General features: G+C 48.9%; 1 protein-coding gene across 4 annotated transcripts in view; it reads right to left on the reverse strand.

Annotated features, from left to right (window-relative positions):
• JAKMIP1 (janus kinase and microtubule interacting protein 1) overlaps window positions 1–19,422 on the reverse strand; it is a 158,181-nt gene that overhangs the window by 38,947 nt on the left and 99,812 nt on the right. For all 4 annotated transcript variants that reach the window (XM_044945663.2, XM_044945661.2, XM_025289736.3 and 1 more), the window contains 4 exons: window positions 18,697–18,816; window positions 14,488–14,634; window positions 13,437–13,577; window positions 11,695–11,754 (listed from right to left, as the gene is read on the reverse strand). In XM_044945663.2, the coding sequence (XP_044801598.1) occupies window positions 11,695–11,754; window positions 13,437–13,577; window positions 14,488–14,634; window positions 18,697–18,816 (468 nt within the window). The remainder of the gene's footprint in view (window positions 1–11,694; window positions 11,755–13,436; window positions 13,578–14,487; window positions 14,635–18,696; window positions 18,817–19,422) is intronic.

Genomic DNA, 19,422 nt, shown 5'->3' on the forward strand with positions numbered 1-19,422 from the left:
CTTTCGCCTTATGCTTTTTGTTTATTTAACACAGGTGGGACATGTACTGCCCCCTGAACTCCCGGGTCACACGTCAGCCACCTCCTCGACAGTTCCAGGGAGGCTGGAGAACACTGACCTAACACTCCCAAATCTGCTGTTTCCATGTTCAGACTAACCTGTGTTCACCACTGGCAACTCCACCTCTACAGTTCCTCAGGCCAAAAACCAACCCCTTTCTCCACTCCATGCTCCACGCCTCTGAGAGAAACCCTGCTGGCTCGATCTTCAACCCATGATCCAACCCTCCACGAACCAGCACCTGCCTCCTGGTCCAAGCCACCATCACCTCTCACTATTGGTCTTCCGGCTTCTGCCTTTGTCCCATAACCTGGTGACCAGAGTAACTATTTTGTAACAAGAATTCTGTTGTGTTGGTCCTTTGTTCAAAGCCCACTGGCCCTGCACTATACCTAAGTGGAAGCCGACATCAACAGTGCGGTCCACAGGCCCTGTGCCTGCCCCCACTCTGCTCCGGCCTCACCCCCTCCTCACCACTGTGCTCCAGCCACACTGCTGAGCACACCTCCGCCCCTTCCACGTGCCTGCCGCAGGGCCTTTGCACTTCCGAGATGCTGTCCCCCAGAACCCACGTGACTCTCTCCTTCCCTTCCCTCCAGTTTTTGTACAAACGTAACTTATCAAAAGACATCCCTGACCCCACATCAAAGTCTTAACTAGCCTATCCCCACCCCCATGTCTCTGTTCTTCTTCCTTTATTTTTCTCCGTAATGCTCATCACCGCCTAACATAAGATACACTGTGCTGATGTCAAGGCCTGACACGCTCAAGAAATACTGGTTGCTCAATAAGTATTTGCAAAGAACTCAACGGTAAACAAACGCTCACCCATGAGTAGTTTTGGATTTGCATGCGGTGTCCCTTCCTTCACTCCTGCAGCCGGCATCAGTGGGCAAACACCTGGCTACTAGACTCCGTCAACGTCAAATGAAATCCTGAGTGGAGGTTGGAGGAGACATTTCTATGCTCAAAGGCACACTCCCAGCCCCCCAGGTTGAGAAATCCCCCCTGAGTTTGTGTCAATGATGCTCCAGACGCCACACCTCCAGGGAGCTGTGGCCATGACCTTCGACGGCGGACACATTCATAGCACTCAGTTCCTCTGCACACGCACGGTTCACCTGAGCCCCAGGCTCCTTGTTTTTCTGGGCAGCCACTCAGCTGACCTTATTTCTTGTAAACACTGCTAATTGCAAGGCCTCCAGGGACAGGCCCGTTGTGCTGATCAGCAGTGAGCAGTGATGCAGCGAGGGCCCTGCCCGGCACATGGATGCAGCCCCAGAAACATCAAGCCTCACGGTCTCCACACGGCCAAGACACGAAGCCAGGCAGTGGTCACCTACTGCAGGCATTGTGGGTTATTCTAGGGGGTGATGACTCAGTGCTCCATTACCTAGGGTGACCTGCTTTTTGAAACTTTGTGGGACTGAGAATTAAATAACTGCATGCGTGCTAAGTCACTTCAGCTGTGTTCGATTCTTTGCGAGCCTAGGGACAGAAGCCCACCAGATTCCCTTGTCCATGCGGATTCTCCAGGCAAGAATACTGGTTGCCATGCCCTCCTCCAGGGGATCTTCCTGACCCAGTGATCAAACCTACGTCTCTTATGTCTTGTGCATTGGCAGGCAGGTTCTTTACCACTGGTGCCACCTGGGAATTACTGAGCCCTAAAACAGAGTACTGGGCTTCCCAGGTGGCTCAATGGTCAAGAATCCGCCTGCAGTGCAAGAGAAGCAGGAGATGTGAGTTTGATCACTGGGCCAGGAAGATTCCTCTGGAGAAGAAAATGGCAATCCACCCCAGTGTTCTTGTCTGGAAAATTCCATGGACAGAGGAGCCTAGCAGGCTACAGTCCGTGGAGTCGGATATGATTTAGTGACTAAACAATGACAAATAACAACCAGGGTATTAACTACAGACGCTGCAGCTGTGCATTTAAAATTGACCTGCCCGGACCCCAGTGGAGCGCCTTGAAGTATCACGTGGCTCCAGAGACAGAACCCAAGGAAGCACGCTGCAGGGAGGGAAGGAAGAAACAGCTCTGAAGGCGGGATCAAACACACAAGGACATGCAAAGTATAATATAGAGAACTGACTTATGGACACAGGAGGGGAAGGAGAGGGTGGCACAAATTGAGAAAGTAGCACTGACCAACATGCACTGTCCTGTGTAAAGTAGATGTTTAGTGGGAAGTTGCTGTACAAGACAGGGAGACCAGCCTGACACTCTGTGATGACCTAGAGGGGAGGGCTGGGAGGGGGAGGGAGGCTCAGGAGGGAGGGGATATACATATACAATTAGGACTAATTCACATTGTTGTATGGCAGAAACCAACATAACACGGTAAAGCAACTTTCCTCTAATTAAAAAATTAAAAAAATATAATTCTATAACCACAAAGGAGACGGTCCATAAATCCACAGCACACAAATTCCAAGGCAGTAGGGAGGCCACCACGAGTCACCCCCACCTTGTGTGACATATGGGTTGGGTTGGTTTGTTTCCTGAGAGTTAGTTTTTTTAAACTGACTGTATTACATGGGAAGCCAAAATGCACCAGATAAATTTATGCCTTTATTAATAAAAAAACAAGCTTTAAAAAAAAAAAGACAACATTTCAAGTGAAAATCTGGTGGTTGTCTTCTCTGGAGACCAAGCAACCCTGCCTTCCACTGCATGTTCATATACACGAAATTACATACAAGCCTCCAAGGAATGAAAGGAAAATCACCTGGAAATACTGTTTCTCAAACGCTCAGCTCATAATGGGGTTTTTAAAGAAAGTCAAGCACAATAGAAACTATCGATTTTTTGGAGCCTCCATCATTCAAAAATTCCCTGGGAAATTCCTAAGGAAAAAATAACTTCAGGAGCATCTTTGCTCACTCCAAATGCATCTTCTATGGAAAAGGGCCCACCTCTCCGAACTTCTATTTTCTTTGCCACCAAAGCCCTGTCTTGCTGACATCTTTCTATAAACCAACCCAAACGCTTGAAATGCAGTTTGGGCAACAATGACTGGAAAATAAACATTTCTTCTCCACTGACATGCTGCATATACAGAGGTGCTCATTCTTAGCAGATCACGTGAACAGAGGGGGAAAAAGGGAGGCACCCCCCCCACCACTGCTGCCAAATAAACAACCTCTTGGCTGAGCCCAGCTTCTCACAGCCTCCTCTCTCTTCCTCCATGTCATTCCCAATAATCCCGGGCACAGGAAGGAGCTTTCCAATCACAGCCACTGATATTCACACGACTGCAACTGACCCCCAAAGCTGGCCACTTACCTTCATGCTTGTAGGTCATCTCCTGGCAGCCAGAAAAGTACAGACACACCAGGGTGCAGAGACAGAGGAAAAAGGAGAAATACAGCACGAAGAGGACGTACTCCATGGTGGGGATGCGGGGACGGGGAGGGGGCGAGGCAGTCTGGGACCCGCTAGCCTGTGTATGTCAGGGGAGCTGGAAGCCACATCACTGCCACCAGATTCCAGGCCTCTCTCGAGTCCTGGGAGGAAGCATCAATTCTTCTGCAGAGCACTCTCGTTTCCTCGACCACACTAGGTCCACTGCCTTCCTTCTCCTCTGCACCGTTCTGAGAACAACCGGAATGCTCCAGAAGGTGTGCCTCTGTTAAAAGGGATGCCGGCTCTGGGGCAGATCGTGGGCTGAGAGGAGCCAGTTTCCAGGGGCCGGGCCTGGGTGAATCAGTCACAGCAGACAGCCTTCAGGCTTGTCTCCCAGCTGGGGACTGGGGGCTTTCCTCCCAGCCCCAAGCTCCCCGAGTCGCTCTGTTGTCAGGGCCCCTGGGAACAGCCCTAGCAACCGTGATGCTGAGAGAGCCTTCTTCAGGACCAGAGCACAAAACGGGGAGGTGCCTCCTGCCTCGTGCGCTTAGGAAATTTCTCGGTTTATCCCCTCACCCTGGGCATGCCCCAGACTAGCTGAACTCTTGGGTTCTTAGCAATTCTTCCATAAGCATTTGTTTTACCATTTATACAAGCCGAAGCAAACCACCATCCGATAGAAAAATGGCAGCTAGAGTGGCCCTCAGTTCCCACACCTATGTAGCACCTATGAGGGCACCTTCTTGCAGAAGCTTCTCTAGCCACAAGATCAAATGTAAAAACTCTCCTAGCAGGAAGAAAGGGTAGATTTCACCATTAAAAAGTAAACCTTTTTATTTGAAAGGTATTAAAGCAACCCTGGAGGAGGGCATGGCAACCCACTCCAGTATTCTTGCCTGGAGAATCCCCATGGACAGAAGAGCCTGGCGGGCTACAGTCCACAGAGTCACAAAGAGTCAGACACGACTGAGCAACTAAGCACAAAGCAACATTAAGAGGCAAAGAATAATTCACAAAAGTGTGTGCTAAGATGCTTCAGTTATGTCTGACTCTTTGCAACCCCATGGACTACAGCCTGCCAGGTTCCTCTGTCCATGGGGTTCTCCAGGCAAGTATACTGGAGTGGGCTGCCATGCTCTTCTCCAGGGGATATTCCCAACCCAGGGACTGATCGAACCCAAGTCTCTTAGTTTCTTGCACTGATAGGCAGGTTGTTTACCACTAGCACCACTTTGGAAGCCCCAATTCACAAGAGAAAAAAATACGCATAGCCAAGTTCATATCTATTTCAACTTCAATAATGTTTGATCCTCTCAAAGTAGCCATGATATGAGCTATGTAACCAGGTCACACTATGCAGTTTAGTGCTAAGTCTTTAAGTTGTCTTTCCAAATGAGGTGCCTCCCGAGTTGGGACTGGGTCAGGAATGGACTTGTGACCAGGCTGAACCAAGGAGCACCAGTCCCGGGACTTTTGCTGGAATCACTGAGGAGAGATATCCTCTGACCACAAAGGTTGGTTGTCAGGTATAATGCCAGCCAGAAGCTGCTAAAGCTGTTTGGGCCACCACATGGGAGAGTCTGCTTGAGAAAGAGGCCAGTCCAGAGGAAAGCACACTCGAAAGATGAAGATGGACAAGTCCCTGATAATTGCACGTGAGCATCTGGATCCAGCCGTACCTGAAACCGGACCTCTAGACTTCTCAGTTATATAAATTCATTTATTTGCTTAAACGACTTTGAATTTTTGGCACTAGCAATAGAAAAAAAAATCTCAGCTAATGGGGAGGAGGGAGATAATCCTAGAAGTCAAGCCATCTACAAACTGTTGAGTTCTGCAACAAGCCTAAAGACTTGATTTCTCTCTAAGCTGCTCTGCACTTGGACCCTCAAGAAAAACCAAAGACAGCCTCTGCCTGGCAGAAGGATTCCTGGCTTTGTGGAAACCGTGACACGTGTACAGTAGGCTGCTTCCTCAATCTACTTAGACCCACTTTGCCAGAAATTCCTCAAGAGTGAAAATTCCTCTGTACCCATCACCTGACACTCTGTTATGCCCAAGGCAACAAGATGCACCAAGACAATGGTGAGAGGGATAGGGGGATGGGAGGGGCTGAGAGCTGTTCTGCCTTGGCTGGACACGAGCTGCCACAGGGTCGGGGCAGGAGGTGAGCAGGACCAGGTCCTGGAAGGCCATGAGGGCCCAGCCAAAGAGCCCCAGTTTCATCTCCTAAGAAACGGAGAACCAGTGGAGGGTTTTTTTAGGAAAGAAGGTGCAGGGTAAGACCTGTGCCTTAAAAAGACAGTTTTGGTGGGAGGAAGATGCTGGAAGCAGGGGAGCAGCCAGAGAGCTGTGGCAATGGTCCCAGAATAGCAGATGAGGACCTAAAGGAAGGAGGTGGAGACCGATGAAGAAGCAAGGGCCTGGAGGGGAGGGTCTGGAATCAGGGAGCCTCTGCCTCAAGCCCCTCCACAATGGATCTAGGGTCCCCTCCTGACTCTAGGCAGGGGGCCAGGAGCTGCAGACCTGCTTCTAGCCCAGTCCTCTCTGAAGACTGAGTCTCACCCCCAGGCTCACTCCTGGTGTTGGGGTGTCCTGTCCTGCTAGAATATGTTGCTTACGACCACCATTACTTCCTGTCTATCCCAAAGTCTTTGGAAGTGATCTGGATGTCCCCATGGGCATTGCTGTGCTAGATGAGGTGCCCTGGGCAGGTGAAATGGTCAGGCTCCTGGCTCTGCTCTCCCTCTCTCCATTGCCCAGCAACCTGCGATGTTGCCCCAGGTAGGACAGTACAGACTGCATGTGCGGCTGAGCCACTCAGCTGCCTGTGTCCCTGCACTTTCAAAACCGCGCCCGTGTTCCATCTCCAGTGCCCCAATTGTTTCCAGAGTCCTTTACCGAAGGGCCCACAAACCCAGCAGGCGGCCCTTGGAGCAGCTCCCGGTGGGGCTTCACGTGCTTCTGATGTGAAGCTTAGCCACTTGCCTGGCCGTTGAGGAGGGAACAAGATGATGGGCTGCTGCCCAGGCTGGAAGGGCCAAGCCCTCATCAGGGACTGAAACACGGAGTGAAAGCCCTTGGCTGCCTGCTGCTCGGAGGGGAATCCCGGCAAGACTGCAAGGATGAACAGCCCCCTTAGTCCATGCGATTGAGCCCCACGGTGCGGGCCAGGCGCTGTGCTAAGGGCAGCTCATAACCCGGCAAACGAGGCAGGAGCCAGCCCTCCCCATGCTGAAAGGCTGATGACGGAGCCGTGGGGGAAAGTCAAGTGGAACAAAGTCAAGTGGAAATGACTAGAGAGGGGAAAAAGGGTTTCTTTGGCTACTTAAAAATGGAGAAAGCATGCACATGATGGAAAGCACTCAGGCGTGTGGCCAGGCTAAGGCATGGCACCCCGGCTTCTGTCCCAGGGCAGCTTTGGATGCCCAAGTTCTTCCTCCCACAAGGCTGTGGGCTTGGCCTCGGGGCACAAGGTCAAGTTTGGATAGGTTTCAGGTGTACTGTCAGAGTGTATGCAGGGGCTGCAGACCAGGAGTGATCCCCAGGGTCCTGGTGACAGCAGAGGCCTGGTCCATTCGGGGGAGGGGACCACAGAGCTGACGCTTGGATCCCAGGAAGGGCCTACTCTCCAGTGGTGCTTTGATGTTTCCCAGCCTCCCTCAAAGGGTGGGGATGTCACCTCACTGCTGCCTGAGACTCTCTCTCTCTTTTTAAAAATGCAGTAGTAGCAGTGTTAGTCACTCAGTCATGTCCGACTCTTTGTTATCCCGAGGACTGTAGCCCGCCAAGCTCCTCTGTCCATGGGATTCTCCAGGCAAGAGTGCTGGAGTGGGTTGCCATTTCCTTCTCCAGAGGATCTTCCTGACCCAGGGACTGAACCCAGGTCTCCTACATTGTAGGCAAATTCTTTACCGTCTAAGCTATAGGGAAGCCCCCTCTTTTAAAAATGGGGGCCATGAGTTAGAGGGGGATGGGGGGCAGGGTGAGGCAGGGCCTCACATCTAACCCCCCCATGCAGGGCCTGCATATAACAGGCCCTCCAAAGGAAATCTACTCATTTAAGATGAAGGGAGAAAGAAAAAGGATAATATAATTTACTGATTCCTGTCTACTCTTCAGGCCTGGAGCCAGATGCTTCATTTGATCCCATAGATATGATACGTGTTGTAAAAAGCAGGAAACTGAGGTTCTCAGAGTTCAAGGCTACACAGGTAGGAGCTGGCCTGACTCCCTGCTGCTCCAGGCCATGGTTCCTGAGCCTCATCCAAGATCTCAGCTCTACTTTCAAGGCAAGTGAGCAAACTGTACTCATTTTAGCCATTCTTTATGGGCCCAGCTCTCTCCTAAGACACATCTCTCCCTTGCTAGGCTGCACGTCCCAATGGCTGACCCACTACCTCCTGCCACTTCAGGGCAGGGGCTCTGTTTCCAGTTAGGTCCTGATCACACCTTCCGCAGAGCAAGCCTTGAACCCTGGACAGAGCCCAAGGAACCACTTAGGGTCCTTCTCCTACAACCCCCACCCAGGGCTGAAAAATCAACGGCAGGGTCCCCAGGGAGGGACAGCCAACCCCAGTCTTGTCCCTAGGAGTCCAGTGAGACAGGCCGGGAGCTGTTGGGGACATGCTGGCCCCCCTGGAAGATGACTGCTGCGCCCTCAGAGCATCTGCAGCAGCTGGGCTGTGGTGTGGAAATGGAGGAGCCCCTTTGCAGGGAACTACAGAGTCTAAGGAGGCTTGCAACAGCTGCAGAGCAGGGACAGAAAGTTCTGGAACCTTCGATGCATTCACTGAGACACTCTGTCACGTTAAAGACCCGGACAAAGTGATAAAGTGCATGGATGCATGAGGGACAGACGGCAATGAAGATTATTTAAGGAGAGAAAAGAAAGTACTGATCCCTGCGATGTGGGAAAGAAGAAAGGGAAGCCACCCAGCCCTGAGGGGCAAGCCCTGGGGACTAAAAACCTGCCCAGGTCCCCGATAAATCCACACATCCATCCAGCCCTGGACTAGCTAGGATTAAGCAGGAGCATAAGGGAAACAGCTGTACATTGAATCCTGAGAAAAGGAAAATACTGGTGGGTCACAGTAAGTGGGAAAGACCCCAAGCCGGGTCAGGAAATTTCCCTAAAGGTTCCCAGATTCTGCCTTCCAGTGGCGTCAAACTCTTGTAATTACAGGGACCAAACTTCCGCATCCTGGCATGATCCAGTGTTAGGTAAGTGCGTTTGTTCCAGTAAGAGCAATTTGTTTATTCAGTCAACAACTATTTAGGGACACCCACTCTGTGCCAGGCAATGACCAGGACATAGTGAGCAGGACACAGGTCCTGCCCACCTTGCCTGCAGTACATGCAAGCCTAGCCAATCCTAAGTCCAGTCTAGGCCTTTGTAAAGTTCTCTTCCCATAGACACATTCAGAAACAGGAAAAGGGAAACAATCTCTTATTCTGGATATTCTGACGTTTGAAAAATATAGTCATGGCACAAAACTGGGTTTCCTGAAACCCTTTCTGGGGTGTACGAGGCCACAACACAGCCAGTTCATGCAACAAACTGAATTCCTTTAGATGGTTACTTTTTAAACATGTCTTGTGGTGAAAATGGCCATCATGTACATTACTGACAGCTGGGCAAAACGACACAACCCTTCTATACAGCAGGCAGAAGGGCGAATGTTCTTGATTGAAGCCTTCACACCCTCTGACCCACATGTAGACTTCCGGGAATCTATCCATGTGAACTATCCAGACTATGGACACAGTTTTCTGGACAAAAGGAGTTCACTGTGGTTACATTTGCAGAAGCGGGGAGTCCAAGAAGACAGAAAGGGTGGTCACTCAATGAAACGTTCAGCGCTCAGGGAATCTAGCAGAACAGGCTGGTGAAGAGCTGTCTGCTAAGCACAGACACATTACTGCAGCATTATTCCCAACCGTGAGGAGCTGGAAGCAGACACGCCTGGTGGACACAGAACGTCAAACAAATTTATGGCCCATCCACTCAACAGATTATGTAGTCTTGAAAATTCGTATTTATGATGACAGCATCATAACATGGAAAAATGCTTTATAGTATAATGGTAAGTAAAAACCCAGGGTGCAAAATTGTATTCTACAATTACAGCTGCAGTGTCTAAAAAATTTGAAGCGGAACAAGGATGGGGGAAGGGGATTGCATTAAAATGCCGACATTGATTGCACCGGGGAGGCACTGCCATGATGGACCACTATGTTCCAGATAGTCTATAATGTGGCTATACTACTTCCATAATAAAAATACATATTTAAATATAACCAAGTTCTGCTGAACCGCTTCCCGTTTCTGAGATTCTAATGTCAGTGCATAGAGACTCGTACCTCATTCAACTTGACTTGGTGGCATAAGCTTGGGCCTTGGAGCCCCAGACTTGAGTTTAAATGTTGGTCTGTTACTTTTCCTCTTTGACTCATTTATATATTTTATACCTATATACTTCCTGTAATTTTAAAATAGAAAAAATAACACCAACCTCACAGGGTTGCTATGACGATTAAATGAGATGCTATAAATAAACCTTTATCCAAATGTACAAATTTGGTTCAAGATATATTTTATGTGCCCAGAGTGTACTATAAACAATTTGCACCAACATTCACAATTCTGAGATTTTCCATAGAAGTGTTATGGGTTGAAATGAGCCCCCCAACCCGAAAAGGTTATATTAAGGCCCTAACCCCCCAGTACTTCAGAGTGTGACCTCACTTGGAAATAGAATCATTGCAATAATCAGTTAAAAGGAGGGCACACTGGATTGGGGTGGACCCCTAATCCAATGTGATTAATGTCCTTATGAGAAGATGGCTATGCAAAGACAGAGACACACAGGGAAAACAGCACATGACAACAAAAGTAGAGACTGCAGCTGTGCAGCTTTAAGACAAGGAACAGAGAGGGGTGGACAGGGAGGCCTGGCGTGCTGCAGTCCATGGGGTCACAAAGAGTCAGACACAACTGAGTGACCGAACTGAACTGAAGACAAGGAAAGTCTTGTCAAATAATACCAATATTCCAGTAAATCACCAGAAGCAAAGAAGGATCTCCCTAAAGGCTGGGATTGTGCTGCCAACACCTTGATTTTAGATCTAGACTCCAAAACCTTGAGCTAATACATTTCTGTTCTAAGACACCCAGTTTGTGGTACCTTGTTACAGAAGTCCTAGGACACTAATGCAGAGATTTCCACGTCTCTTGAATGACTGAATTATCTGACACCACCTGGCTCACTTTCTTACAGCAGCTGATATTCTGGACCCAGTTTTTCACAGTCCCCACCACTCCCTATTGTCCCACTGACACCAAAGCCATATATCCGTGGTCATTCAGTAAGACATCTGCATGGCTGTTTTCTTTATAGATGAGAAATATTTCTATATAGCCATATCTCTACCAAAAGATAAACCAGGAGGGGCATCTGGTTTAATAAGAAGGTGACCAGGCCCACATCTTCATGGAAGTGAAAAATGTTTCCAGGTGTTAATGCAAACTAAGGTCTTTTAAAAAATAGCAATTTGCAGGACTTCTGTAGCAGTTCAAAGGTTAAGACTTCACCTTCCAATGCAGGAGTGTGGGTTCTATACCTGGTCTGGGAACTAAGATACCACATGCCCCCTTGTCAAAAAACCAAAACATACAACAGAAGCAATAGTGTAACAAATTCAATAAAGACTTAAGAAATGGTCCACATCAAAAAAATCTTAAAAAAAAAAAACCAATTTGTTCTTTTACTTTCCAGCTTGATCCTGTGGGCATCTGAGTTTTCCAAGACTGCCTCTGTTCACCTCACTGGACATCTGGACAACGTCTCTATAAAAAGGGCAAAACCACATTTTCCAGGAAGAATGCATTCTGCCTCATTCCAAAAAAGCCTGAAGCCCCTGATTCTTCAAAACAGGATATATAGATGTTATAAACCAAGACCAGGTATCCTTTAAATCCTTCAAAAGGTCTAAGTATTTATGTTTTTAATTTTGGGCGCACATTCCCAGAGGCCTAAATACACGATACGTCTGTAAATTTTCCATGAATAAATGACAGTAACCAGGTCCATGGCCTAGTTATTTATGTTGCTTTGAGAAGTAGTTATAACAGGTTTTTCCGCATCAAATATGCAGAGATATGAGGGTGCCTGCCTTCAGGGCCCCTCTATGGGTTGCTTGCTCCCCTCCCCCATCCCTGGACCACTGCCCTGCAGACCCTGGCATGGAGCCAGAGCAGGGCAGCTGTGCCACCGCTGGCTCACCTTGGGTGGCTTCAGGCCCTTCCCGCGATGCCTTCTGGACCGCAAGAGCCGTTCTCTCTCCTAGAAGGAAACACAACCGTTTGCATCTTCAGCCAGTCTTCACATCACGCCCAGCGACCCACTGGCTCCAAGAGGGCGTAACTCACAAAGTTGCTGCACCTACCTGTCTGCACCGGGCCTGGGTCGGCCCAGGTTCTGAGCACCCAAGGCACGGCTGCTTCTCAGAACTGACAGCTACAGAGCCACACCGTGAACTGGACTTGGACCCTCCCAGAAAAAAAAAAAATGCCAAGTTTGGCCAGTACTGTAAAACTCCACCCTGGCTGCCTTTGGGGCTGGAAGCTATAAAACTTGTAAGTGGTGAAAGTGAAAACTAGTCAAGCAGTGTTGACTAGTTACCTACTGTCAGTGACCCCAACAGAAAATAAAAAATCTTGTGGCTTCAATCTCACACAGAGCTGCGGCCAAAGCCCCATGGGGCCTCCTCCTGGCCAGATGACACACACCTCGTTTCTCTGATTCTCAGCTTCTTCCTTTGCTGTAAGTGCTAGAACCTGCCCTGCAAGAGACTGTGATTACCTGTGGCTTCTGTCAGTAGAAATGGCACCTACAGGGGTAGTAGCAGGAGTCGCAGCATTCTGCCCCAGAGGAAACCAGCAAATTCTCTCCTTCCTGATCATCTCCTTTCTGATAGGATGCTCCTATCCTCTTTGGCTGTCAGGAAACCCAGAGACAAATACGGTGCCTGGCCTTATGGTCCCATGTGTCCCTCCTGATCTTGACTGACGTTGCCATCTTCATTTTCTCTCGTCTTATCTGTTTATTATTCCTCTTTCGACCCTGTCATCGTTTTGTTGGGTGTGTTTTTTTCACCTTATATGGCATAAAGACTTTTATGTGTAATGAAGCAAAGAAGGTTGAAAGAATAAATGGAGGCGGGGTGGAATAAAGGCAGGATAGATAGAGGAAGGAATGGATGGGAGAGGGGGAGGATGGGAAGGCAGATGGAAGGAGGGGAGGGAGTATAGATGGCTGAATGGAAGGAGGAAGCAGAGATGGAGAGATAGGCAAGCAAAGTGAATTGGACAACTTACAATCAAAGCCTTTTCTAGAGCTTTGGTCACTGGCTTTTCTATTTTCTGAAGTACTCTTTGCTTCTAAGATGCAACTAAAGCTCACTATAGATGCTCCCTTCATGGTCCCTAAGCTCCTTCCACAGAGAACAGTAGAACTCTCTGGATGTCACACTCAGCCTCCTTAAGATATACTCACACTCCCCACTCCTTGATCTTACAAACACACACACACGTCTTAGCAAGTCCTTCAAATTCCGGTCTGATTATACAGTTCCAGTTTTCAAGTTCACAGTCTGCAATAATAGGCTAAAAAAAAAAATCAGACTTCTCCAGGACAGATCGATCACACCCACTCTGTAAAGGCCAGAGACTCTTTTCAACAGAGGCTGTTGCTGCTTCTTAATGGCAGCAAACTCGGGATAAGAGCTGAGCAAAAAGAGTAACCATGGAAACCGCTCCCAGATACCGGGTGATGTCGTGTAAAGCAAGTGGAGGCTGCTTTCTGGAAGAATGGAGCAGGAAGGCCCCATCACCAGGAGGAGCTCCGTGAGACGCTCCCCCGCACCCCTGCGCCCCCACGTTGCCTGCACCCCTGATGCTATTCTGGAGGCCCATGTCTCCTGGCACCCCACGGAGGGCTTGGCACTGGTGCAGGCGCAGACATACCAGTGAGAGATCGTCAATGACGTGCTGCTGCTCCAGCACCTGCAGCCTCAGGAACTCGATCTCCTGCTCGTCTCGTGTCAGACTAAGGTCGTTCAAGGAAGTGTGCCTCTTCAGGGACGCCTGGGCCGACAGTTTCTCTTTCTGCAGCCAAGGAAAGAGAGGACACTACAGGGCCGCTCATCCACAACCCTTGTCAGGGACCCACCATATGTCAGGGCATGGAGTGTGGGCTTGGGGATACAGAATGGAAAGATGGAGGGAGGGATGACTGTTCCCTGGTCCCCACGCTGGAGGAGCAGACAGCTGCAGACCAGGGCCAGGCTCGAGGCGGGGCTGACTGTGCCCACTGCTAACAGGAAGGACTAGCAGGCACGGAGTGGGAGAGGTGGATGTCTGCCCTGAGCCTAGAAAGCTTGGGTGCTGGGGGAAGACAGCACGCCACATGGTAACAATGCACACTCACACCTGGACTTTCCAGGGAACAGGGAGAAGGGTGTTCCATCTCCTGGAGCCTCAGTCTTCTCAGCTGTACGATAGGCATGCTTGAGGCTACTTTGGACAATGAAACTCAGAGTATTCCTTAAGCCATCAGCTGCAAGACACCACTCTGACCACAAAGACCAGTCATTCTTGCTGGAGCAAATGAAAGGCCCTGATTCAAAGCACTTGGAGCAAAACTGTAATTGTCAGCCTACTGAGCTGCCCCAATGTGCCAGGTCTTCTGTGAGAACCTTCTGTGTCATCACTCCATCCTGTCCCTGGCCCTATAGCACCGATGTTTTCAATCCCATTTCATGGATGAGGAAGAGGGCTGGGCCCAAGGACCCCAGGTGGAGATGGCAGAGCGGAGGTGCAAACCTGCTGTCAGGCCGCCTGGTACACGCTCCTTCGGGCACAGATGCCCACAGCGCTGTGAATTCTGGGGAACAGAGGCTGGAGGGATGGGGTGGGGTGGGGGGCGGGTGGGAGATGGCCTAGGAGAACTTGGACTGCTCGGGTCAGGGGCTGGAGGAGCCCAGGTGGAGACAAGGGCTCCGGGTCCATGACTCACCATCTCCACGTTTTCCCGCGTGAGGTTCTTAATCTTCTCTTCCATCCTCTGGATGCTCTGTAGCAAGTCCTCATTCTTCTTGTTCATCCGCTTGTTCTTCTCCACCAGGGGCTTCAGCTGGACCTCCGTCTCGCGGGAGCGTTTCAGCTGCAATCAGACAGACACAGAGGGCAGCAGCTGTAAGACCCAGCTGTGGAGGCCAGCGGAGATGCCACCTGGCTGAAGCCGCCCCTGCGGGGACCACATCGCCTGCGTGATGCAAACACCAGGAAGAGCCCCCAGATACCTGGCTTCCAGACACAGGCTCCCACCTGAACCTCAGAAGGCCTCGGGCAAGGCAAGAGGAAGGGGTACAGCCCAACATGGAGACTCAGAGATCTGCCTCAGGTCACCCTGCTGGCAAGTGGCCTGAGCTGCATCCACACTTCCCTTATACTATACTACTAAGTCACTTCAGTCGTGTCCGACTCTGTGTGACCCCATAGACGGCAGTCCACCAGGCTCCCCCGTCCCTGGGATTCTCCAGGCAAGAACACTGGAGTGGGTTGCCATTTCCTTCTCCAGTGCATGAAAGTGAAAATTGAAAGTGAATTCGCTCAGTTGTGTCCGACTCTTAGCGACCCCATGGACTGTAGCCTACCAGGCTCCTCCATCCATGGGATTTTCCAGGCAAGAGTACTGGAGTGGGGTGCCATTGCCTTCTCCGACACTTCCCTTACCTCCAGGCAAAACCCTCAGAGGTCAAGGTTCACATGCATAAAAGTCAGTCCAGCCATCTAGCTCCTCCTGGCCACCATTTCTCTCCAGGCACAGACTTGTGCCTGCTCAGACTTGTGAAAGCTCAGCACTCTTCAGACAACAGAGGATACCTGGGCCCGGCTCAGTGCTGCGGGTATGAGAAAGATGGGGTAGCACCCGGCCCTGAGCTGCTCCCCGAGTCCTCTGAGCATGGTCCCTGTGACTGGTGGGATGTCCCTCCAACCTCTCATCTGGTCAGCATCTGGAGGGCCCCTCTTGGGCCCGGGTCCTGTCCTGGGGGCTGTGTCAAAGGGAAGACACAGTCACCTGGGGGTGACCGTCCAAGAGATGGGGGAAGAGAGCAAAGATGGTAGCAGAGGTAGGAACACAGTGAGACAGGTCCTCATGGATGTTCCAGACAGGGCAGGCACACTGTCAGGGGTCAGAAGGGGCAAGAACACGGCGCGTCCAAGGAGCTTCATGGACAGCAGTGGGAACACGCAATGTGGGGGATGGGAAGGTCTGGGCCTGGTGAGGCCTGATTTAGGGAGCTGAGAATTCTATCATCGGTTTCCACCCCCAGCTCGCCAGCCCTCCCCGCCCACCCTCCTCTGGCCAAACGCTTTGAGGCACAAGCATTCTGTGGTCGGGTCTGCCTTCTAGAACAATCCATCACTCTGACTGCTGTGTGCAGGCCAGTCCAGAGAGACAGAGACACGAGAAATGATGCTGGAGGGGGATACGGAGCAGGGACTGGGAGACTGCACAACTGGAAGCATCCTGTCTTCCTCCTTCTGCATACAGTGTCCTCAGCGACACACTAGCTGCAAGACCACAGCCAAACTTTCAGCCTCAGTTTTCTCATCTATAAGATGGGAATAACAGTAGCAAACTCTGGGAGACAGTGAAGGACAGGGAAGCCTGGTGTGCTGCAGTCCATGGGGTTGCAAAGAGCCCAGCACAGCTAAGTGACTGAACAACAATGGTAGTATCTGCCTCAGACACTTGTTGTGAGAATGTTCATGGGTATAGCTTCTGCAGGGTTATTTTAATGGATGAAAATTAGAAACAACTCAAATATTCATCCATATGATGCCAGCTGCAAGACCCACTGCATCCATCAGGTACTCACCATGTGTCCAGGCATCCCCTCTCCTTTAACCCTCACCTCGATCCCAGGAGGGGCTCCTTCCCATCCCCATTTCACAAAGAACCTGGCCACAGAGAGGTGGGGCGATGTGCTCAAGGTCACACAGAAAGTGCCAGAACCAAGAACCAAACACAAGGGACTGACTGCAGACCTCTGCCTTGGGTCACCAGGATGTGAGAGTTAAGATGAAACACTAATGGTAGTCATGAGATGTAAAATGTACCTTGACTCATACATTGTACCGCTAGAAATCTATCCTGCAGAGATAAAGGTTCCAGGGAGTAAAAACAAAAATGTATCTGCTGTGTGGCTTTGTGTACAATAGCAGAGAAACCTGAAATAGCCTAAATCTTTACCAGTAGAGGAGTGGTTGAGTAAACCATGGTCTGGCCACACAGACAGAGTTCGACATAGTTGTTACAAAGACAAAGGGAGATCTTCAGGCATTGGTGGGAAATGGGGTAACTGATACATCAAGGGAAAAGAGCAAGTTGCAAAACAATACACAGGGAAACTATCCTGTGTGTAACCATAAAATAACAAAAAAGGCTCTTCCTGAGTGTAAAGACATTCACATAAACACGAAAAGCATGTCAGAACCACTTCAAACTGTTAACAGTAGTTATCTCATGATTTTAAGATCCCAGCACTGTTATTTACAGTATGGAAGCCACCTAGATGTCCTCTGACAGATGAATGAATAAAGAAGCTGTTAGTACACATATGTAAAACGGAATATTACTCAGTCATAAAAAGGAACGAGTTTGAGTCAGTTCTAGTGAGGTGGCTGAACCTAGAGCTTGTTATACAGAGTGAAGTTAAGTCAGAAAGAGAAAAATAAATATTGCATATTAATGAATATAGGTTGATTCTAGAAAGATGGTACTGAGGAACCCATTTGTAGTGCAAAAATAGAGACGCTCGCATAGAGAACAGACTGGTGGAAATAGCGGGAGAAAGAGAGGGCGGGACGAGCCGAGAAGGTGGCACTGGCACATATACACTACTACGTGTAAATAGATTAAAAAAGATTAAAAAGATAGCTAGCAGGAAGTTGCTATGTAACAGGGAGCTCAACCTGGTACTTTGTGACAACCTAGAAGGGTTGAATGCTGAGAGTGGGAAGGAGGTTAAAGAAGGAGGGGACATACGTATACTTATGGCTGATTCACGCTGTTGTACAGCAGAAACCAGCACAACACTGAAAAGCAATTAAAAATAAATTAAAAAAAAGATCCCAGTTCTGGCAAGCTTATCAATTCTTTCTTGAAAAGCTTCAGAAGGTCTGAATTGTTTCAAGCAATATATTTTTTCTAATCCATTTAGTAAACTATTTTGCCTCTCATGAGGGATTTTTTTTTAAGCTCATGAATATTTACCCAATAAGTGGAGACATAATATGAGGTGGAGCGTCTGATGAAAGCTATATAAAAATATGCCTTTAAAAATACTGGAAGGAAATGAAATTATTCTGATCCTGTTAAAACCATGAAGAAGTAACACTTAATAACACTTTTTATCTCCATGTGTTTCAAAAATACAGATACACTTACTTTTATAACAAAATTTCAAATAAAGAGAAATACTATGAGGCATTGTCAAGAAGTTTATATATTGACTACCACTCCATGAAAATTAGTTTAACTGTTTAATCCTGCATTTTCAAGAAGTTACTATTTTTACTTGAGATTTTTTTTTAACCAGAAGTTCACATTCACTACCTTTAAAAATAGAACTATGTGAACTTTTATGCAAAAGAAAGTAAACAGATAAGCAAAAAATAAAAACTGTCCATCATCACACCACCTAAAACAACTTCCAATATCCAGGATGATGATAATGTGTTTCTGTTCTGTAAACCGCTTTTATCATTTAATTTGTTGTGGACAAATTTCCATGGCAGTTAAATATGATCTAAAACACCATTCTTAATGACTGCATACAATTCACTGCATAAATGTTCCATAATTATTTTGATCAGTACTTGAGGATCGAACAAGTGGGGTTTGGTTTCATTTGGGTTCAGTTTTGGTTGCTACTATATAGAGACATCACTGCAATGAACACCCTCTCCATGGACCCCTCACTGAACTTCTCTGATTGTCAGCTCAGGATAAATTCCTGCAGAAACTAAGGGTACTAACAGGTCTCTTCAACAAGTGTGTTTTTGATTTTTAATCAGGAAGAAATCAGGGGAAAGTAGAGAAAACCAGAGAGCCTGGGTATTAACTTCCTGTTTAGAACCTGGTTTGCGGCCCCAGGACTGCTTTCCCAAACCCCGCAGGCTCCATCTGCCTCTGAGGGGGTGGGGGGCTGATTACCAGTTCATTCCTCTCGTCTGCCAAGAGGGTATTTCTGTCTTCCAGCTTCCGTATCACCGAATTCAGTTCAGCAATTTTTAGCTGAAATCGCCTCACGTCTCGCTCATCCATATGTTGATCCTAAAATAGAATCAAGACACGAATGTACTTTGAAAAAGCTTAACTGAGTCAGAGTGCTTTATGGACCCTCTTGGAAAACTCTCAGGACAAAGGTGAGCTCCTCATTAGGGGGACTGTCAGCCATGCTGGGGCTCCCCCAAGTCAAGCAACATGTGGAAAGACCAGCTCCAAGGCGATGAGACGGCAAACCCTCCAGCAGCTCCGTAAGATGTGGGGACCTTCCATCCCAGCCCCTGCTCTCCGAGCATCTCTGATGAAGGCATGTCACTGACGTGCCAGGACGCTCCTCAAGGGCAGGCACTGTGCCCACCTCGCTCACCACTGAGATGCAGGGACCTCACGTGGTGTCTGCACACAGCCTGCCTGACAGACACTTCAGTATTTAGTGAATGAATGAATGAGTGAATGAATGAATGCCTGCAGCTTCGGCCTCCTCTGTGCCTCTTAACTACCAGCTGTGGCCCCAGGTGCCCTGTCTGTTGGCTGAGCTCCCTCTCCTGGGCAGGGGGCTCTGCCTTTAAATCATGTATTGTCCTCACTGGGTCCCTTTCTGAGCTCTTACTGGATACTCGGCATTCAAGCTTTCATTTCTTTCTTTTCAGTTGA

This window comes from Bubalus bubalis, chromosome 7, assembly GCF_019923935.1.
Source record: "Bubalus bubalis isolate 160015118507 breed Murrah chromosome 7, NDDB_SH_1, whole genome shotgun sequence".
Lineage (NCBI taxonomy): Eukaryota > Metazoa > Chordata > Mammalia > Artiodactyla > Bovidae > Bubalus > Bubalus bubalis.